Source organism: Nicotiana sylvestris, chromosome 9 (genome assembly GCF_000393655.2).
Source record: "Nicotiana sylvestris chromosome 9, ASM39365v2, whole genome shotgun sequence".
In the NCBI taxonomy this organism is placed as follows: domain Eukaryota; kingdom Viridiplantae; phylum Streptophyta; class Magnoliopsida; order Solanales; family Solanaceae; genus Nicotiana; species Nicotiana sylvestris.
This window is the reverse complement of record NC_091065.1, coordinates 64,889,592-64,908,923: the sequence shown is the minus strand read 5'-3', so window position 1 is coordinate 64,908,923 and position 19,332 is coordinate 64,889,592. Positions and strand designations below refer to the sequence as shown.

At 35.6% G+C, this 19,332-nt stretch overlaps 2 protein-coding genes across 2 annotated transcripts; one reads left to right on the top strand and one right to left on the bottom strand.

The window, feature by feature from the left end:
• The first annotated feature begins 6,859 nt into the window (after positions 1–6,859).
• Positions 6,860–9,522, top strand: LOC104246472 (COBRA-like protein 7). Its single transcript, XM_070157306.1, has 2 exons — positions 6,860–7,370; positions 8,084–9,522. The coding sequence occupies exons 1-2, from the start codon at positions 6,860–6,862 to the stop codon at positions 9,520–9,522; spliced, it is 1,950 nt and encodes a 649-aa protein (XP_070013407.1).
• A 317-nt stretch (positions 9,523–9,839) lies between these two features.
• LOC104246473 (uncharacterized) lies at positions 9,840–18,474 on the bottom strand. Its single transcript, XM_070157305.1, has 10 exons — positions 18,099–18,474; positions 15,675–15,865; positions 14,026–14,198; positions 11,931–12,204; positions 11,530–11,619; positions 11,182–11,252; positions 10,779–10,856; positions 10,617–10,678; positions 10,462–10,538; positions 9,840–10,179 (listed from the first exon to the last, which is right to left on the bottom strand). Exons 1-7 carry the CDS (start codon positions 18,472–18,474, stop codon positions 10,835–10,837), a joined length of 1,197 nt encoding a protein of 398 aa, XP_070013406.1. The 3' UTR covers positions 9,840–10,179; positions 10,462–10,538; positions 10,617–10,678; positions 10,779–10,834.
• Between the last annotated feature and the right edge of the window lie 858 nt (positions 18,475–19,332).

Sequence of the window (19,332 nt, the reverse complement as noted above, 5' to 3'; positions counted from 1 at the left end):
AGTATGTAAAGAAATGGATCAACTTAACAATGTTAAGTCAGTATAGTAAAAGAAGAAATTGGCATTGGGAGAGATAATTCTCCATCGGTGTTTGTGGAAAGCATATAGAGAGGGCAGACCAACCAATGCAACACCACCTACTTGGGCTCAGTCTTCAGAAATGCTTTGAAAAAGTTTGTTCCCCAGACTCTCCGTAATGTGTGGCGCGCAGAGTTTGAATGGTTGTGTAAGGACATCACGACAATATCAGAATATGCCATCAGGTTCAGTGCATTAGCACGTCATATCCCTACATTCGTTCCTACAGCAAGAGAACGAGTCCATGGATTCATTAAAGGACTCTATTATGATCATAAAATTTTATATGACTCGGGAACTACAGGCTGATACTTCATTTCGACTAGTGGTAATTTTTTTTTTGCTAAGATGCTAAAACGTGTTCGAAGGAGACCAAAAGGTCTCGAGGTTTTGTAGAATTCGACAGATTCTTCTTTGCAGTTATAACTCATTATGGCAGAGGCTTGGGCGGTAGCCAGCCCAGACCGCATTTTCGAATACTCGTTGTGCTCCAATTAATCAGGGCACTTATGTGGGACAATCATCTTTTAATGCACCACTGGCACGGGATTTCCTACAATAGTTATTCAGTTATTCGACACAGACTCAGTATGAGAAGCCGAACTGCAAGTGGGTTGTTTTGAGTGTGGTGATACTAGGCACATCATGAGAAATTATTCGAGACTTGGGAGAAACCTATTTTTATCGGAACACACAGGCCACGTACTCCATTCTACATAACTATCAGTTAGAAGTGGAGGACAAGTGGGTAGAGGCACCTAAGAGGTGGGGCCCAACCCATTGATATATTTTCTATGGTATGACAGAGGTCGCTACACCAGATAGTGTCATTACAAATACGATCTGGGGTTATTACAAAGTAACAATTTCATTAACTTGATTCGGTTCTGAGTAGCGAGGCAAATCCTCCTAATATTCTCCACTCATGAGTGAGTTTCTTAATCCTAAAATCTACTTATATGAATACTCCTGTTGGGAGATGTTATGGAGATAGCTATGTCCATCATTATGTGTTGGTCACTAAGAATAGTGTTGAGGCTAAAAGTGACTTTTGTTAATCATTTCGGTGAGTTTGATGTAATTTCCAAATAATTAATTTCAATTGTGAATTATATTCCCTATCGATATGAGGGTTCTTTATATGTTGTGATTTTATTTAACGGAAATTATTTAAAAGAAGAAAGAAAGGAAATGAAAAGAATTCAGTTGGCACAATATGCAAAATACTTATGATTTAGAGTTGAGGACGAGGTTCTCACAATTTTTAGAGGATGTGAAATATTTAAAACGGGCTATGTGCTGCTATTGAAGTTATATGAGGACGAGATCCTTGGGATGAAAATTTATGTGTTTAAATTATTCTTTTTGTGAAATTATAATTTGTACTATAGTATTAGCAGGGAGTCATGCCTGTTAGGCTTATCTGATAATTCTTTTATGTGTTATTATGCATATTTTTGCTAAATTCGTGTTATAATTATTTAGTTTCAGCCTATGATGTGAGTGCCAAGTGGCGTAAAATGTGACTCGTTAATTCAGGTAAATAATTACGAGGTCGTCATGCCTCGCGCCTCGTTGTTAGTAAAGTGGAGGTTCGAAACGAGATTTTGTTTCAGCAAGTTAATTGGCGATGTTGTAATCAATTATGGATAATTATTAAGACCAGAGATGTAGTTATGGACACATATATGATGTGTTTTATGGTCAAATATCACTATGATGATGCAATTCTTGTAATGCTGAGATTAGTATTATTGATTTGGGTTGTGGATGTGTTGTTAGGAGTTATTTTGGTGTTACTCTGACAGGTGGATAGACCCAATTACATGGGAGACTCTGCCGAAATTTCTAGAAAATTTGAGAGTTAGTCAAAATTTTGGGAACTTGAGGTGTGTGAGAAAAGAGTGAAGCTATGTGCAGAATTGGGGTGGACTCTACTTCTCATTCGAGGACGAATGATCCTAAGTGGGGGAGAATGTAACACCTCAGAATTTTTTGAAGTACTTAAGCTATTAAGAAAGTTGATGTGCGCTAATTATATTATTTTGTGCGCAAAGACGGACTATTAATATGATGGATATTAACTGGATATGATAATAAGCGTACGAAGTATATTATAAGTGATTTGGGGCCTAAGGAGAAGCCTAAGTCTAAGCCAAGTTGGAAAATTTCAAGATAGGCTAAAATTCTAAATGAGCAAGCACAAGATCACACTTTGGACGAGCACATCTACATATATATAAGGTGTTATGCGATGCACAACCTATCAAATTAAAGGTCTTTGAGTCTAGTTTCTAAAGCTTCAAACCGTTCATCATTTGGACATTTGTACAAAGAGTTATGATGGATTTACTGAAGGCGGGTAATGCTGTGTTCTGGAGGCAAATCGCAGTTACCCAATGCGATTTATAAATCGTATTCGACACCTGCGACTTACCTGGACAGATTACAAAATGCGAGTTTCAGCTATTTTTAACACATTTGGAGCTATGGAGCTCGGATTGAAGCGATTTTTGAGGCGATTTTCACCATATGGATTGGAGTAAGTGATTCTAACTCGATTTTGGTTAAAATACATGAATCTATTGTTGTTTTTATCATGAAATTAGTGAATTGGGTTGAAAATGGTAGAAATTCTCTATACCTTAGATTTAAGATTTGGAGGTCGATTTGTTGTTGGAATTTAGTAATTTTGGTATGGTTGGACTCGTGGTTGAATGGGCGTTCATATTTTGTAAATTTCGACCCCACTGGCAATTTTTGATCTAATTTCAGATTTTATTGGAAAATTTGGTATTTTCACATGGGATTGATTCCAATAATCTGTGTTGATTGTATTGAATTACTTTTGGCTAGATTCGAACCATTCAGAGTTGGATAATCGAGGAAAAATATCAATTATTGGATTGAGATAGCGTGATTTGAGGTAAGTATCTTGACTAACCTTGTGTGAGGGAATTTTCCCTTAGGCATTGAGTCTTATGTGGAAATTGTGTGATTGAAAACCATGTACGCGAGGTGACGAGTACGTACTTGGTTTATATGTGCAAACTATATCGGTTAAAATTCGTAGACAATCTTATGTATTAAATTAGAAAATTGTTGGGACTTATTAAATCTCTTATTTGTCATGTCTCATTCCTTATTTGTCTAGATTATTTTTATATGATAATTTGGTGCGATTGCTACTTGACTTTTATGTGAATTCTGTGTTTGTTTGAGTTGCTATTTTTATGAAAATAATTTTCATTATTGATTTTATCTACATACAATTTAAATGAGAAATTTAGTTAATAAGATGAATAAATCTATTTATTTCATGAAGTTGTGAATTAAAAAAAATGTGTTGTCCCTTGATGAATTTCTTTTCAATTCATGTTGTTGAAATTGATATTGAGTTATAAAGGCTGTAAATCATATTTAGGCAAAGTGTTAAATTGTGAAATATTATTTTGTTGAGTTTTCACTCCCAAACATTTTGTTAGAATTTTTGTACGCATTATGACCGAGCCGTGGGCTTCTTATTGTGGAAAAATAATGTATTGTTGATTCATGTGACAAGTTGTAATATTTGGGCACCTGATGTGCAATTTGTGATATGTTGTAATATTTGAGCACTTGACGTGAAATTTGTGATATGTTGTAGGATTTGAGCACTGGATGTGAAATTTATAATATGTTGTAATATTTGAGCACTTGGCGTGAAATTTGTGATATGCTGTAAGATTTGAGCACTTGATGTGAAATTTGTGATATGTTGTAATATTTGAGCACTTGATGTGCAATTTGTGATATGCTTTGATATGTGATCACTTGAGGTGCAAGTTGTATTATGCTGCGATAATTGGGCACTTGAGGTGCAAGTTGTATTATGTTGTGATATTTGGGCACTTGAGGTGCGATTTGTGAAATATTATGATATTGATACGCATGCGGTGATATAAGGCCAGTGTGTTGAAACGCATGCGGTGAGATAAGGGTGACTTGAAACGCGTGGCTAGTAGGGGAACTACTAGAAGTCATGCAGTGTGATAAGGGTAGCTAAAACGCGGGATGCTATTTCGGGGAAAATTGTTTTATTTAAAATTATATGTGAAGGCTCCCGCGGTGATATAAAAAAATGAGATATTGTGAATTTATTTATGATTTAGGACTACGAGACGGTACCTCGGTAGTGCCTTGTTGATATATCTTTATTTATGTTCTTGTCTTTGGTGATTTTGTTTCATTAATATGTAAATTCTTATCTTCTTCTGTGATGTCATAGTTTACATTATTATTATTATGTGTTTTGTGCTCCTTGTTGCATTGTGTTCGCTTTGACTTTTTAGTACGAGACTTTGAAGATTTATATTTTTGATTTTTAGCGATTTTCAATGATTGAGTTGTTTTAAATAAAAGAAATTACTATTATGTTTTAAATTAATAAGTTACATCCAAATCAATAGTTTATATGATGCTTTAATTTAAGTGCAATGTCATTTTCTTCACTCAAACTATTTGTAAAGTAAATCGTGCATATTTTTTTATATATTGATATTTTTGGCATGTGAGTTATCCGTGCAGTTGTGATAGAAATATGGGCACGAGGTGCCGTGGAAATATGAAAGTGGGGTGAGGCCCGTATTACGAAAAATATGAAGGCAAGCTGAAAGAATTATATTCAAAATATTATTTCAAAGAATTAGATTTGAAGGATATTTATTTGAAGGAAGTATATTCGAAATATATTTATTGGTAAGTATTATATTCTAAAGATTATTTTTTGGAAAACTTTTAGATGAAAGATGTGTAATTGAAGGACTTGATTAAATGGTTGTACTTGTAATCATAGTTTGTTGAGCGATTTTTATGTTGTTCCTGTTGTTTATATCACTAGTTGATAATTGTTGGTATCATTGCTATTTGTTTCCTATTATTGTGGTATGCTATATTGCACAGGTTATTAGATGTGTCTTGACTGTACCTCGTCACTACTCCACCGAGGTTAGTCTTGATACTTACTGGGTACCGCTGTGGTGTACTCATACTACACTTCTGTACATTTTTTATGTACATAGCCAGGTATTAGAGATATAGGACTCGGAAAGAGTTAGAGAGTGATCGCAAGGATTCAAGGTAGAGCTGCTTGGTCGTCGTAGTCCCTTGGAGTCTTTCCCTGTTATCGTACTATCATAAATTATTCGAGCAGTATTGTATATTTAATTTCCTTCAGATCATTTCATGTATTCAGTTAGAGTTCGTGACTCAGTACTACCAGTCTTGGGAGGTTGTATCTTTATTTTTGCTGTTGGTTTCGATTATCTATTTTAAAAACAAAAATGGCTTGAATTATTATTATAACCGGCTTACTTAGTCTTAGATACTAAGTGCCATCACGACTCACATGGTGGGATTTTGGGTTGTGACACTTGAATAGTAAGAAAAATCCATTACAAATTCGTTTTTAATTTTATGACTCAATCTCGTTTTTTATACCTATAAAATTTACTTTTACACATAAGAGATTTAAAAAAGACACTTTCTCAATTTTAACATTGTAAAAAGCCATAAAGACTTATTTCCTCAAGGGAATGAGCAAGTGAGAACTGATTGGTATTTCTTACTCATGAATTTAAATTGTAATCTTTTAACCGATAAATCGTCCGCTTGGAGATGAAAAAAGAAAAGCAATTAAAAGTTTTGGCTAGATATCAAAGAGTTGATTGAAAAATGACAACATTTTAATTTGATTGTTTGTACAAACAAAACATGTTTGACATCTTAATTTTGTGTAACGAAACTTTGGCATCTTAATTTTCGTGTAATGCTTAGTATATTTTAACCATTTCAAATAGATAAAGAGTTTGGCTTGATTTTAAGCTAGATATATGTGGAGCCATTGAAGAGTTATAGCTCCTCTTGCTGCCAAGCATTCTCAGTCCTGGAATTTTGCTCACATCGCTGTTGAAGCTTCGACTTGTCATTTAAGTAGAGGCAGATTCAAAATATAAGTACTCCTATGTTTCAAACACGAACTATTATATCGAAAAAATTTAAAGAAAAATCTTAAAGGCAAGTATCCGTATCTATTATCTAAAGATGCACCCTCTGCTTTTAAATCTTGAATCAGTCTTTTGTTTTAATTTAATTACGATTAAACAAAACTTATGTGGGAAGAGAATAACCTAATGTTATGACATTCAAATGGAAAGAAAAAATGTGGAACCTAATAGAAATAAAAAAAGATTTTTTTTCAAACGATTGTGTGATAAAGCTGCGTATAATTATAATGAATAAATGCGGAGGAAGTAAAAGAATACCAAGAAAAACGTGAAACATAATAATATAAAATTAAGTATAACTGGTACTATGTGCACAAATTGAGATGTGCATATACTGACTTGAGCATTACCCTTATAAAAAATAATGATAATAATAATTGGCTTTCTGAACCTGTCAAACATGGTCTCTTTAACTAATATTACTAATAAGAATATATAAGTAATAATAAAGAAGAATTCAGAACTTGGTCATGCATGTACATATTCTTGCTTCGCTTAGCTTGGATTAATAAATATTAGTACTCATATTAGAAGCACTCGAAGCCGGCGAGCCACTCCCATGCAACTAAATTATTACTCCATATTTGAACCATAACACAGGACAAACAGGAAACAGTCTGTATTAAGACAAATTCAAATGTCCTTTTTTCTTAATTGTAAGCCATAGTAATCTTAAATCTTAAATTTCTGTGCTTCCCTCAACCATTAACTTTGAGCTCAACAGAAATCATAATACAATGGCCAGTTTTTTCATTCTCCCACTAATCCTCATTTCTCTTCCTGTTTCCATTTCTCAAACTTCCTCTAATAACTGCAATGGCATATTCATAATTTACGACTACAACTCTGGTTTTCCTCTTCCACCAAACATCTTGGCATCAGACTCCAACAACCAAGCCTACAATTTCAGGTCCACACTCACAATTCTCAATAATAGTCCTGATGAGCTCAAGTCTTGGAGGGTCTTTGTTGGCTTCCAGCACAGGGAATTCTTGGTCTCTGCTTCACAAGCTGTGCTTGCTGATGGAACCACTTTGCCGGCTGATGTTAGAAATGGAACTGTCTTTGCTGGTTTTCCTACCACTGACCTTAAGTCGGCAATTCAGACCGCTGGAGACATCAATCAGATGGAGGCTCGGATAGAGTTGGTTGGTACACTGTATGGTGTTGCATCTCCTGTTATCCCCTTGCCTTCCTCTATCACCCTCGCTAACGATGGCTTCTCCTGTCCTCCTTCTACATCTCAAGGTAGGCAAAGTTTACCTTATGGTTTTCTTAACAACTACTATAAAGTTTGGATTTTTCAAACTGATCTCACTTATATGTAAATCCAAGATTTTAAGTCAGTACAAGTAGGTGTAGTGATGTGGACAGAGGTGGATGGAGCTTCTGTTCAATGAGTACATTTACCATATTTTCACAGAACGTAAATATATATGTGAAAAATCACTAACATTTCAACAAATTAAAATTTGAATCCATAATTTCCAAAGTACAATGAGTTAAATGCTGAAAACCTTAAAGGTTAAACAAGTTTAAATCTTCCAACAGCATTTGAAAGTGGATGCAAAGTGTCTCTACAGTCCCTATACCAGCTATACCTAGTGATGATGGGTGCTAACTTAGTATAATATATTTTCTCTAATATGTTCCAACTATATAGATATAGAAGGATACTGGTATATCTGCACCCCTCGGAGGCAGATGTAGCTTTTGGACATTGTATTTTCAACATGAAGCATAGACATATAGGGGAAAATTCACTAAAATCTCAACGAATATTAAATCTGAACCAATAATTTTCAAGTATGATGAGTTCACTGCCAAAAAGGTTAAAGATTGAACCATCAAGTATAAATCATGAAATCCACCTCTGGCACTTGTTACAGAGTTGGTAGAATGATCATGGTAGCTTACAGTAAACTTGTTGATGCCTCGTATTTTATGGGACCTTGTTGCAGGAAATCGAACCCAAGTTTGCTGTGTAAAAGACTCAAGCGCCAGATCCAACGTCACGGCCTATGAGGAAATCCAGCCCCGGCAAGGGGGTGATCTTACCATAATGTATGATATCACTAGCTCATTCGAATCCAATTACTGGGCACAAGTCACAATCTCAAATAACGACCACACTAGTCGTCTTGATAACTGGCACTTAAGCTGGGAATGGATGAGGGACGAATTCATCTATAGCATGAAAGGTGCTTATCCTACTGTTATTGATACAGGGGACTGCATCTTTGGTAAGCAGGGTGAGCATTACAAGGGCATCGATTTTTCAAAGGCCTTAAACTGTGAAAAGAGACCAACAATTATTGACCTTCCTTTGGAAAAGACAAATGATACAACCTTAGGAATGGTTCCCTTCTGTTGTAGAAATGGAACAATTTTGCCACCTATCATGGATGCAAGCAAATCCAAGTCAGCTTTTGTAATGCAAGTCTACAAGATGTCACCTGATCTCAACATAAGTGCAATCCACCCTCCCCAGAACTGGAAAATAAATGGAACTTACAGTCCTAATTTCGTCTGTGGGCCACCAGTACGAGTATCTCCCAGCCTCTTTCCTAACCCTGAAGGGCTATCTTCAGATACAGCTGTTGTTGCTAGTTGGCAAGTAATCTGCAACATTAGCAGTTCCACCTTAAAGAAGACACCAAAGTGTTGCGTATCATTCTCTGCATTCTTCAACGATTCAGTTGTTCCTTGTAAAACTTGTGCCTGTGGCTGCAATACGCGCCCCGGCAACGTGTGCAGTGCCACTGAGCCAGCACTGCTTTTACCACCACAGGCTCTTCTTGTGCCCTTTGACAACCGAACTGAAATGGCAACGGAATTTGCCAGCGATAAAAGACGAGACTTGCCAACTCCTTTGCCTTGTGGAGACAACTGTGGAGTAAGCATTAACTGGCATTTGCTTAGTGATTTCACAGACGGCTGGACTGCAAGAGTAACACTGTTTAATTGGGATGACAGCAACATTGTTGACTGGTTTGCTGCTGTACAATTGGATAAAGCCATCCAAGGTTTTGAAAAAGCGTACTCTTTCAACGGAACCATCATTCCTGATACTAACAACACAATATTTATACAGGAGTTTTCAGGCTTAAATTACCTTCTTGCGGAAAGAAGAGGAGACAATCCAAGGAAAGATCCTCCAGTTCCTGGTACCGTGCAATCTGTCATATCTTTCACAAAGAAGAGCACACCTGGAATTGATGTAGGCGCAGGTGATGGTTTTCCAAGTACAGTTTACTTCAATGGAGAGGAGTGTTCCCTTCCGGTAATACTTCCTTCGGGTAGTAATCGCAGAACGTCTCTAGCCTCTAGTGCTTTTAGTCTTCTGCTAACCATGCTACTCCTCATGGTTCTGCAAAGATCACTGTGCCTAGACATATGATAACCTATGTTCTTTTCCAACTTTATCTCTTATACTCATAGCCTGTCAATTCTTTCATTTTGCTATCTCAATACATGCCACCAATTATATTACAAAGTTCAACTATCTGACCTAGAGTATTAAGAAGGAATTATATAATATACCTTGTGTGTGTAGCATTTATCATTCCTGAAGCAGTAAATGTCAATCATACTCCCAATGGAACGCATACAAGATTCAACTCTGAATTGTCTTTAAATATTGAAGCAAGGTGCCTTTTCCTTGTGTTGCCAGTGTTAATCACATGATATGTAACTTTCTCACTGCCCTTATCTAAAAAAAGTATACTCTCATTGCTGAATGCCATGGCACATTTTACAATTTGTAAAGTTGTAACCAGCAATTTTGAAGGTACAAGTTGAAAGCCAGCGCATAAATTCAATTAGATCTTTTTGCTCCAACATGTCGGTAGTGCGCTAATGGGGCTTCCTCAAGATAACTCCCCAATCTGAAGAACTAAAACCCTGGTTATAACCAAGAAAAGCAACAACAAAAAAGTGGAATAGAAGTTTATAAGAGAATCTGCTTGAGGACCAAGTGGACAAGCATAACAAGGCACATGATAACAAGAACAGACGCACATTTCACCATTCCCCCACTCCTCTGAGTCCTCTCTGCCTGCAGTTCCAAAAAAAGGGCACACTGTTAGCCCAAATAATAAAGCAGAATGGTCCAAGTCCTTACCACAATATACTTAACACAGACCAAGAATCAGAAAATACAAAAACAAAGGGAACACATAAAGTTCCCAGGGTGGTAGATCACTACATGAAATGACATGAAAACTCTGCTTGTAATAGTGTGTAATGTATATGCAAGTATGTCTACTAAGCTATAGGGTGTGTGCGCTCATGAAAGACGGACAGAATGTGAGAAAAAGCAAGAGAGTGTGAGAGAGACCGTAGTTGTTTGAAGCCTTCCTCCACTGATGCAGACGCACTTTTAACGTTGTGGTCTATTCAATCAACTATTGTCCCCTGCAACAGATTTCAACTTGATGGAGTGACAATTTGCTGCAAATACCTCTGGCGAACAGATAAGGAGTATACTCAAACCTGGTCAATCACTAGGACTGACAGATCATGATTTGGGCAAGCTCATTAACTGATTTGAGGACCTACAAAGACTTCATGTTAGTAAAATGACAAATTAAAAAAAAGCACTTGTTATTCTATATGTGAAAAACATATAACAGTGCAGAAAGGCCCTTCACTGACCTGTCTAATCTCCCTTTCTCTCTCTGCCGTGAAGTGCTCATTCCTCTGACCAGTGGTCATCTGCAGTTCAGTGAACCCCTGAAAGATAAAACGACCACGTGAAATATAGTGTTTGTAACAGCATCCAACATGGTAGTGTGCTTAAAACCTCTTTAAATGCAATTCCACTCAAAACCCACGATGAGTCAATAGGTTAAGATGTCAGTTTGTGCAGTGTATCATCCTCTATGTTCCTTAAAGGTCTCAAAACTCCATAAACTAATATGCTTCTAGTAATCTTGTAAAAACCCAGAACTTCAAAAATGAAACAAACAGAATCAAGAAACCAGCGAAAGAATAGGGTATCAGTATTAATCAAATTCAAGCAAAAAACCACCAGAAATCACAAAGGCAGAAAGTCTACCATGACATTGATAGATCATCAAGAAAGCTAGACTTCTTTTCATTCATCTCCAAATCAAGTCCATCCTGTCCCTGCACCAGGAAATAGAATAGAATATATAAGCACAGGCCAAAAGATCTGCCTGTTATCTAAAGATTGTAAGCAAAATAAAATAATGAAAGCGTCATAAGTAAACAGGGTGTTTAGCATCCATTCGAGGATCTATTTAGGCATTAACTGCAGAATCCATCTACATTATTATAGATTCGACCTCTTTCTCACTACGCAATATTCTCTTATTGTGTTACCACTAGTATTAGCTCCATTTACTTGAACAGTAAAACAGGCTCCTAAGAGTATTTAACAAACCTCTATTTGCTGCCGTAACTGTTTAAGGTACAGCGATTGCATCCTCCGAAGCTCAACAGAGAGGTTTTGAAGGCCTGTAGCCAGAGAACGCTGGAAAAAGAAATATCACTATATGAATATTCAAATACACCAGCTATAAGGCAGCTAAAACAACTTCATGACAGCAAAGTTCAATGAAAGAAAATTCATCAGCAAAGTATCAGATGCTCCCACGGTGGATAGAAAATGTTTGTAAATCACCAAATTACCAATGTGTGCTCAAAACCATACCTACTAAGAAAGAAGTAACTTTATTTTTTGAGAAGAAAAATAGCCAGTAAAACTAACACGTCGATTCAAATAAATTGGAAGTTGAGTCAATAAAATGAACTTCTCACATAAGAAAATCATCAGATTGCTACCTGTACATTTTTTCTAACATTTAAATCCGCAGAAGATCCACTAGCTGAAAGCTTCTGTAATCTCGTCTCTGACTTTCTTAATATATCTGTTATCTCCACGGTCAGAACCTCTATCACACGTTGATCTTCTCTTCCATCACCAAAAGATGGAGTCAGAGCTTTAGCATGGCACTTCTTTAATTCTGCCAATTTGACTTGAGCCTGATGTATGCTAGCTGCAACTTCTTCAGAAACATCAACCCATGCTGGAGGTAAGCCCACTGTAAATGCATCCCTGAGGAAGAAAGAAAGATATTTCTCATCAAGAGATTTTTCCTCCTTACAAACCTGAATTAATATAAACAAAAAATTGAAGAAAAAAGAGCACATAGACCACATTTAATTTTAGATCCTTCTTATCATGATCAGGGGAGTGATCATTTATATATTAAAAAGATAACAAAAACAGTCCTAGGTGAATAAGTCCAATTGCAATTGCTGGCACTTTGTAAACAAAATAAATACTACTCCACTCCGTAAGTCTCCTGATATTGTGAGAGAAAAGCTGAAACTTGTCGTCCTTTTTCTGCGCAAAACTATCTCTATTCATCCAGAAAAGCAACAAAGGGGTAAAGGAATCAACCTTTTCCTAGTTTCGTATACTTCATGTTTTCCTATCGATCAGCTTTTTACATGGATTTCCTCATAGAAAAAGAAGATAAAAGAATTCAAAATATTTAAAAGATATGCTTTTACATTTTCACCCCATTCTAGTGAAACAATATCGTTTATCTCATGCCCATATTGTTTAATGTATTTTAAATTGTTCAAATGTGTGTACCGCTTATATGTTCAGATTTTTCCATGCAGTATAGTTCAGCTTCTTTTGATCACTTGGGAAAACATAAAAGGAGAGAAGCCAAGTTTTGGATGAAGGAGAAAATGAGTTGTAGAGGCTAGCATTTTGAACCCAGGTAGTAGCAATTGCGTCCGCAAGATATTGAAGCTAGGAAAAAACAGTTGGAAGAAGAAATGTTTGTTGAATGATGAGTACCCACACATTATTGCATATGGAAAAAACTAAATAGAAGAAAATTCAAATTTTCACAACTTTGCTACTCTTGGGAGATCATTGATGCAGGGAACTTCAGGTTTCTTTGTATCTGTAATCTAGCTCAATAGCGTAACAGACAGGGAGTAATAACAATTTGAAAGATAACCAAGCGGGGACTTTCTATCCCAAAAACTAGAATGAAAAACCAAAAATAACTAACAAATCATAGTTACAGCTTGCTGATATAAAAAAACGGAAGATTCAATCCAGTCTGAAGCGTCCCTGGATTGAATCCTTAGTTAGAGAGAGGGGCTAACCCTACGTAATACTATGGGAACAGCTTTTTTTGGGAACAGCTTTTTTTGTCCACTTTCAGCTATGCTATATAGATGGGCTACCCTGTGACCGGAATACACAGAATTCAAAATGAACTGAACAAACATAGTGAACCCCTCAGCAAGAAGCCAACAACTGTTTATTTTATTTCCACTAAGAACTATTAGGATGAGAGACTAGACAAAATTAAAATATGCCTGCTCTGTATGGCAGTAAATGTTTACCTATTTATCCAAATCACTTTCCAGTGTTTTCTCCAAAGAGAATACTTTATAATAGCAAATGTGTAAAAATGACTTCTATCAATTATGACCAAGTGCAAATCATTTTGTTTTCAAATATATCAACTCTTGATCCATATCATTTGCTTCAACCAACCAATACATATACAACAACAACAACAACCTAGTAGAATCTCACTAGCGGGGTCTGGGGAGAGTAGAGTGTGCGCATACCTTACCCCTACCCCGGAGGGATAGAGAGGCTGTTTCCGGAAGACCTTCGGCTCGGAGACTCAACCAATACATATACATTCTAGTAAATACTTAATATTAAAAAGGAAATATCACCAAAAGTCTGTCCCCTACGCTATATGTAGGTATAAATACTATGTGGCACCTATTTTTTAACGAACTAAATACCGGAAATATTCAGAAAATAAAGTGATCCTAGTTCTCACCAAATAAACTGACCATATTACTGGAAATAGAAAGCAACAGAAAGTACCTGGAAGTAGAAGGGCCAAGATCCTCAAGTACCTGGAAGTAGAAGGCCAAGATCCTCTTGGGTGCTAAGAGGAACGTAAGAGCGATAAGTAGAATTGAGAAAAGAAGTAGTGGCCATTTCGATGACTGTACCACCCAAAGCTTTTGAAGAAGTAAAGGGTATACGATTCTCGTTCAGTGTATCCCTGTAATTTTTGAACACCATGCTTCGAATTCTTGTCGCCATGGTTACAACAAGAATTGGAAGATGGTGATCAAAGTGATGGACCCCACCAAATAATTAGTTTCAACACAGAGGATAATAAAGGGGCTTTGTTGAAGTTTATAGCTTTTTTTAAGCGGAAAACGGTCGTTTGTGTCCCTCTCCTTTGCTTTATTGTATTCTCCTCCCCCCGCGCATACTTTAAAAATCACTACCGTCAGCCAAAGTTCTACATCTATCCCGGAAAATTTTATTTTGTGTCTCATAGTTTTTTTAAATTTGTCAAACAAAAAGGAACCTCTTACAATTAATGTAAGTTATATGAGACACAAAATAAAACTTCTAGGACGTAACAGATTTGAACTTAAAAATCCATTCCAGAACTAACTCTCCCCGACCCATAACCCGTCGGATCCTCCCACTCTAAATTAAAACACCCGATAACTTAATAACCCTTCCCCATCATAAATCAACCACCGATTAATCAATAGCGATCAAATTTAGAGTTTTGATGTTTTCTCTCATCTCGTTTCGTCTTGAACTTATGCGTTAGGACTATTTAGGTCATCGAAAGGCATACAATGTCGGAGAATAGTTGTTCATCAAAGAGGGTGTGCAATTGTGGAGAAGTTGTCAATCATTTCACTTCGAAAACTCTCCTAAACTCAAGAAAGAGATTCTACCCTTGTCCTAAACCTGAGGTAATTTTTATTTTTCTATTTCGATATCTGTTAATTTCAATTGTTTCAACAGTTGTTTGAAGCTATTTATGTTTCGTTATGAAGGATGTGGTTTTTGGCAATGGCACAATGAAGAGTTTCTTGGTGCTGCGTTAATTGCAATTAGCAATGTACGATTAGAAGCTGCAAATCGAGAGATTAGTATGTTGAATATATCTTTCGAAGATCTTAAAGTTAAAAGGGATGGCTTGAAGGAAAGGGTTGAAGTATCAGAGGCTATGAAGAATTTTGAAGTTAAAAAATCTATAAAATTACAAGGCAAAGAGTTAAAGATGAAGATGTTCATCATAATTTTAAGTTCCCTAGTTAGTTGGATTTGCGTCCTCATTTATGAAGTGAATTACTTAGGACAATCTTGTATCTATAATATTTTTATTTAGTACTAATGGCAATTATTAGTTAACTGAATTTTTCTGGCTAAGTAATGTTTGTAAGCTTTGGATTCCAGCCATTTATTATTTTAAATGACAATTAATAGTTCATTCTTTTCAGTAGAATTGGTTATGTTAGTAATATTGGTGATGTTGGTTCATGTCGGAGAAGGTACTAGTTAGTACATTCCAATCAGTATCTTCAATAAGTTAATATTAGTGACCGTACAAAGAAGGTGCTAAATATGTACATTCCAAGGGTCATCGGGAGAGGAAAGAATAAAAATAAATAAATTATTTTCCACTAAGGACATGAACGATTAATGATCGAACATGCCAATCTATTGTTCGGGTATCCACGATTAAAGTGAAAATTTTCTAAGTCTTCAGAATCACATTCTACGTGCTCATCCTCAGATTCATCATCAGAGTCACAACTATTACAATCAGTATCAGCTAATGTTATAGTTGCATATGAGTCAGTAAGGTAAATAATGTTGGTGACAGAAACAGAAAGCTCACATTCATCTGCAACATACACATTTATGACTTTATACTCCTCACAAACCAAACACAAAAGTTGTATAATTCTAACATCTCCTTCAATCTCATAATATTTTTCAGATGGGCTAGCAATTATTAATTGTTGTACCCCAATATATCCTAATTTAGAAATATATTCATCTACTAAATCTTTAAAGGACAAGAGGTCAGAGTCATAACCTCTCCAATGGTGGACTAAATTCTGTGAATACACAGGTTCAGGTTTAGTGATCCACTTACCATCATAGTTAAAAATAATATCTAAATGAATCATATTTAATCTACAAATATGCAAGAAAGAATATATTGGAAGGCAGAAACTAACAAATTAAATAATTTAGAAATTATATAAAAAAAATAGACATAAAAGGGTGCCCCTTAATAAAGAACTTAGGAACATAAACATAAAGTAACATATTAGTGGTCCCTTTTTAATAAAGAAAGTAGATCTATACAATAAAATATACTCAACTTCTATGGTCCAATGTACTATATCACATGCATAAGACGTATGGGGATCCGGTTCAATCATACCCAAACTAAAAAAATATGAAAACAAAACAACAACAACAACAACAACAACCTACTAAAGTCAACAACCCTAAATCATAATCAACTCCCGCCTTAGGAAACACACCAATAAACATAGAATATTATGGTCCCCACAAATCCAACAACAAGGCAATAAGAAAAAGAAAACTCCAAACCCTAATTGAAAGCGCAATATTTAAGGACCACCAACGAACAATCATATGCATGAGAACACAATAATAAAATCAATAATATCAATAACTAAAACCAAATATAATAACAGAATAAAGCCATAATCCCAAAATAACACAAAATCCTAGACAACAACCAGATATTTGAAGTTATTCTAGTGCGATATAGTACACGAAATAGAGACAAACAACATTTAAGAACTAATTTAAGGATGAAAATCATACCTTTGAAAGATTCTGGCCTTTCACCGCAGTTATTTTTACTGAAGCTAGAGAGATAAGTAAGCCGAGCAATCTTTCATTTTTTATTTGTCTTTTTCCTTTCTAAAATGAATTTGGGAAGGGTTATTTGGTTATTGGGTGTTTTAATTTAGGGTGTGGGGATTCGACGGGATATGGGTCGAGGTGGGTTAGTTCAGTTGTGGGATGGAGTTTTAAGATCAAATCTATTATGTGTCTCATTCCGTCAAAAAGGAGGCAAATCTAGAATTTTGGCTGACGGTAGGGATTTTCATACCCCTAAAATTATAACGGGGGACTGGCTTATACAATAAAGCAAAGTAAAGGAACATAAATGACCATTTTCCCTTTTTTTAATTGCTTATGATTTCTTCAGGTTTAAAGAAATTAATAAATTTGACGAATTAGGGTCTGTGGTTGTGAAATAGACTGGAATATCGTCATTCGTTTTCACTCTGCGCGGTTCCTTTTGGTTGAATTGCTATATACTACCAGTGAATCGATATATAAATTCAAAAATTCTCCTCCTTTTTAATCTTTTATTTTCTTTTCTATTTCTATTTTCTATACGTGCATTTTCTTTCATTTTATATGATCTACTAGATTAAAGATAGTAATAAAATAATTTGATGAACCGCCCAAGGTGTAGTGGTAAATTGATAATAATAATTCGTAATCTCGAATTGGTATAGTGAACTTTCTACAAACGATTGGACACTGAATAGTTGAAAAATTAATTTGATGAATGAATCACATTAAAATTTAAAATCTAAATAGTTAAGTAAATTTTAAAATTTCAAAGAAGCACATGATGGATTGTAAATATTCACTTAAGTAAATAAAGCTACCAATACATGTGGCTAATTTTTACTACTTATTTCTATGGGGATGATCATGCAGTCCTCAGTCCTGATAAGATACATCTTCCGGTTCTAATAGTCCCCGGTCTTCATGACACTTTTAGTGCTCTGATATACAATAGGTCCCTCATTGTTCGGATGCTACGTATGAGAATTCGAACACTGTAGTTCTTGCTATCGTTGATGATCCTTCTTCGTAGTATGCTTTACGTTGTTATCTCATTAAAATTCTTGCCAGAAAAATCCAATTAGGATAAAAACTGGATGAATGAAAAAAGAGTGCAGCACATACTTTCAGTATCAATAAGGATCTTCAACAGTAATACCTTTTGAAGTGAGTCACATTCCAATTGCTTGGTAATTTTACTCCCTCTTGATTTTTCAACTAATATGAACCTTTACCGGTGATAGCAAAAACTCGATAAGGTCCTTCCCACATTGGTCCTAGCTTTCCATCATTAACTTCTTGGGTACTTTGAGTCACTTTTCGCAAAGTCAAATCTTCGACTTTGAAATATCGAAGATTTGCTCTGCGGTTATAGTATCTTTCCATCCTTTCTTTTTTTGCCACCATCCTTACATATGCTAAATTATGATGCTCTTCAAGCAAATCTAGCTTAATCAGCATTGCTTCATTATTTACCTCCTCGTTTGCCCGGGAATACCTTATAGTCGGTTCCTCAATCTCCACCGGAATTAAAGCTTTCGCGTCGTACACACGGAAAAAGGTGTTTCTCTCGTGCTTGACTTCGCCGTTGTTCGATACGCCCATAACACTCCCGATAGCTATTCTGGCCAATTGCCTTTAGCATCCTCTAATTTCTTTTTGAGGGTTGGAATTATCACCTTATTGGTTGACTTTGTTTGTCTGTTAGCACTTGGATAATACGGAGAAGATGTGATCCTTTTAACCTTCAATCCCTCCAGAAACTTTGTGATTTTAGAACCTACATGTAGGGTTGGGTATCGATGAGTTCAGTTTGGTTGTGAATATCATCGAATCGGCTATTGGTTATCGATTTATAAATATACTAAACCGACAACCGAACCAACAAGATAACGATTATTGGGGTATCGATGAATCGATTATCGATTGATATCGGTTCGGTTATCGGTTTACCCGATCAGACAACTCAATTTATAGGGATGACATAGTGTATAATGCTAATTGATCTTATAACCTTGACCCCTTTCAATTGTATTCTAAAGAGTGAACAAAGGTTTTATGGACACATGTCTACCCTCATCAAAAAATTTGTTCAATTGTAAACAACAACAAAATTTGCTCAAATGCACTTCATATATTCACACACAAATGAACATCAATAAGATTATGAAATGAAAGAGGATGACTTCAACATATTAACTTGCATCTTTCCAAGACAATGACTTAAGAACTCACTATTAATTTTTTCATCAAAAGTAATAATGTTCTATTGTTTAAGAGAGAAATGTTAAACATACTAATACCATAAAATGCACTAATTCAATAATTGTGGCAAGTGCAACAACATATTCTAGAAAAATAGCACGCGTACTCCAGGCTGGTTAGGAGGATCCTTTGGGAAGATCAATTAGCAAATATGTCGAACACTGTTAATATTGGAGGATCGTAATTATAAAAGCTGCT

What these genes read in the sequence shown, in the direction of transcription:
- LOC104246472 (XM_070157306.1), top strand. Translation starts at nt 6,860, where the DNA reads ATGGCCAGTTTTTTCATTCTCCCACTAATCCTCATTTCTCTTCCTGTT. An exon ending in TCCTCCTTCTACATCTCAAG is followed by an intron (nt 7,371 to 8,083) that starts GTAGGCAAAGTT and finishes ACCTTGTTGCAG; the next exon opens with GAAATCGAACCCAAGTTTGC.
- LOC104246473 (XM_070157305.1), bottom strand. Translation starts at nt 18,474, where the DNA reads ATGGGCGTATCGAACAACGGCGAAGTCAAGCACGAGAGAAACACCTTT. An exon ending in AGTTACGGCAGCAAATAGAG is followed by an intron (nt 11,253 to 11,529) that starts GTTTGTTAAATA and finishes TTCCTGGTGCAG; the next exon opens with GGACAGGATGGACTTGATTT. An exon ending in GATGATCTATCAATGTCATG is followed by an intron (nt 10,857 to 11,181) that starts GTAGACTTTCTG and finishes TTTATCTTTCAG; the next exon opens with GGGTTCACTGAACTGCAGAT.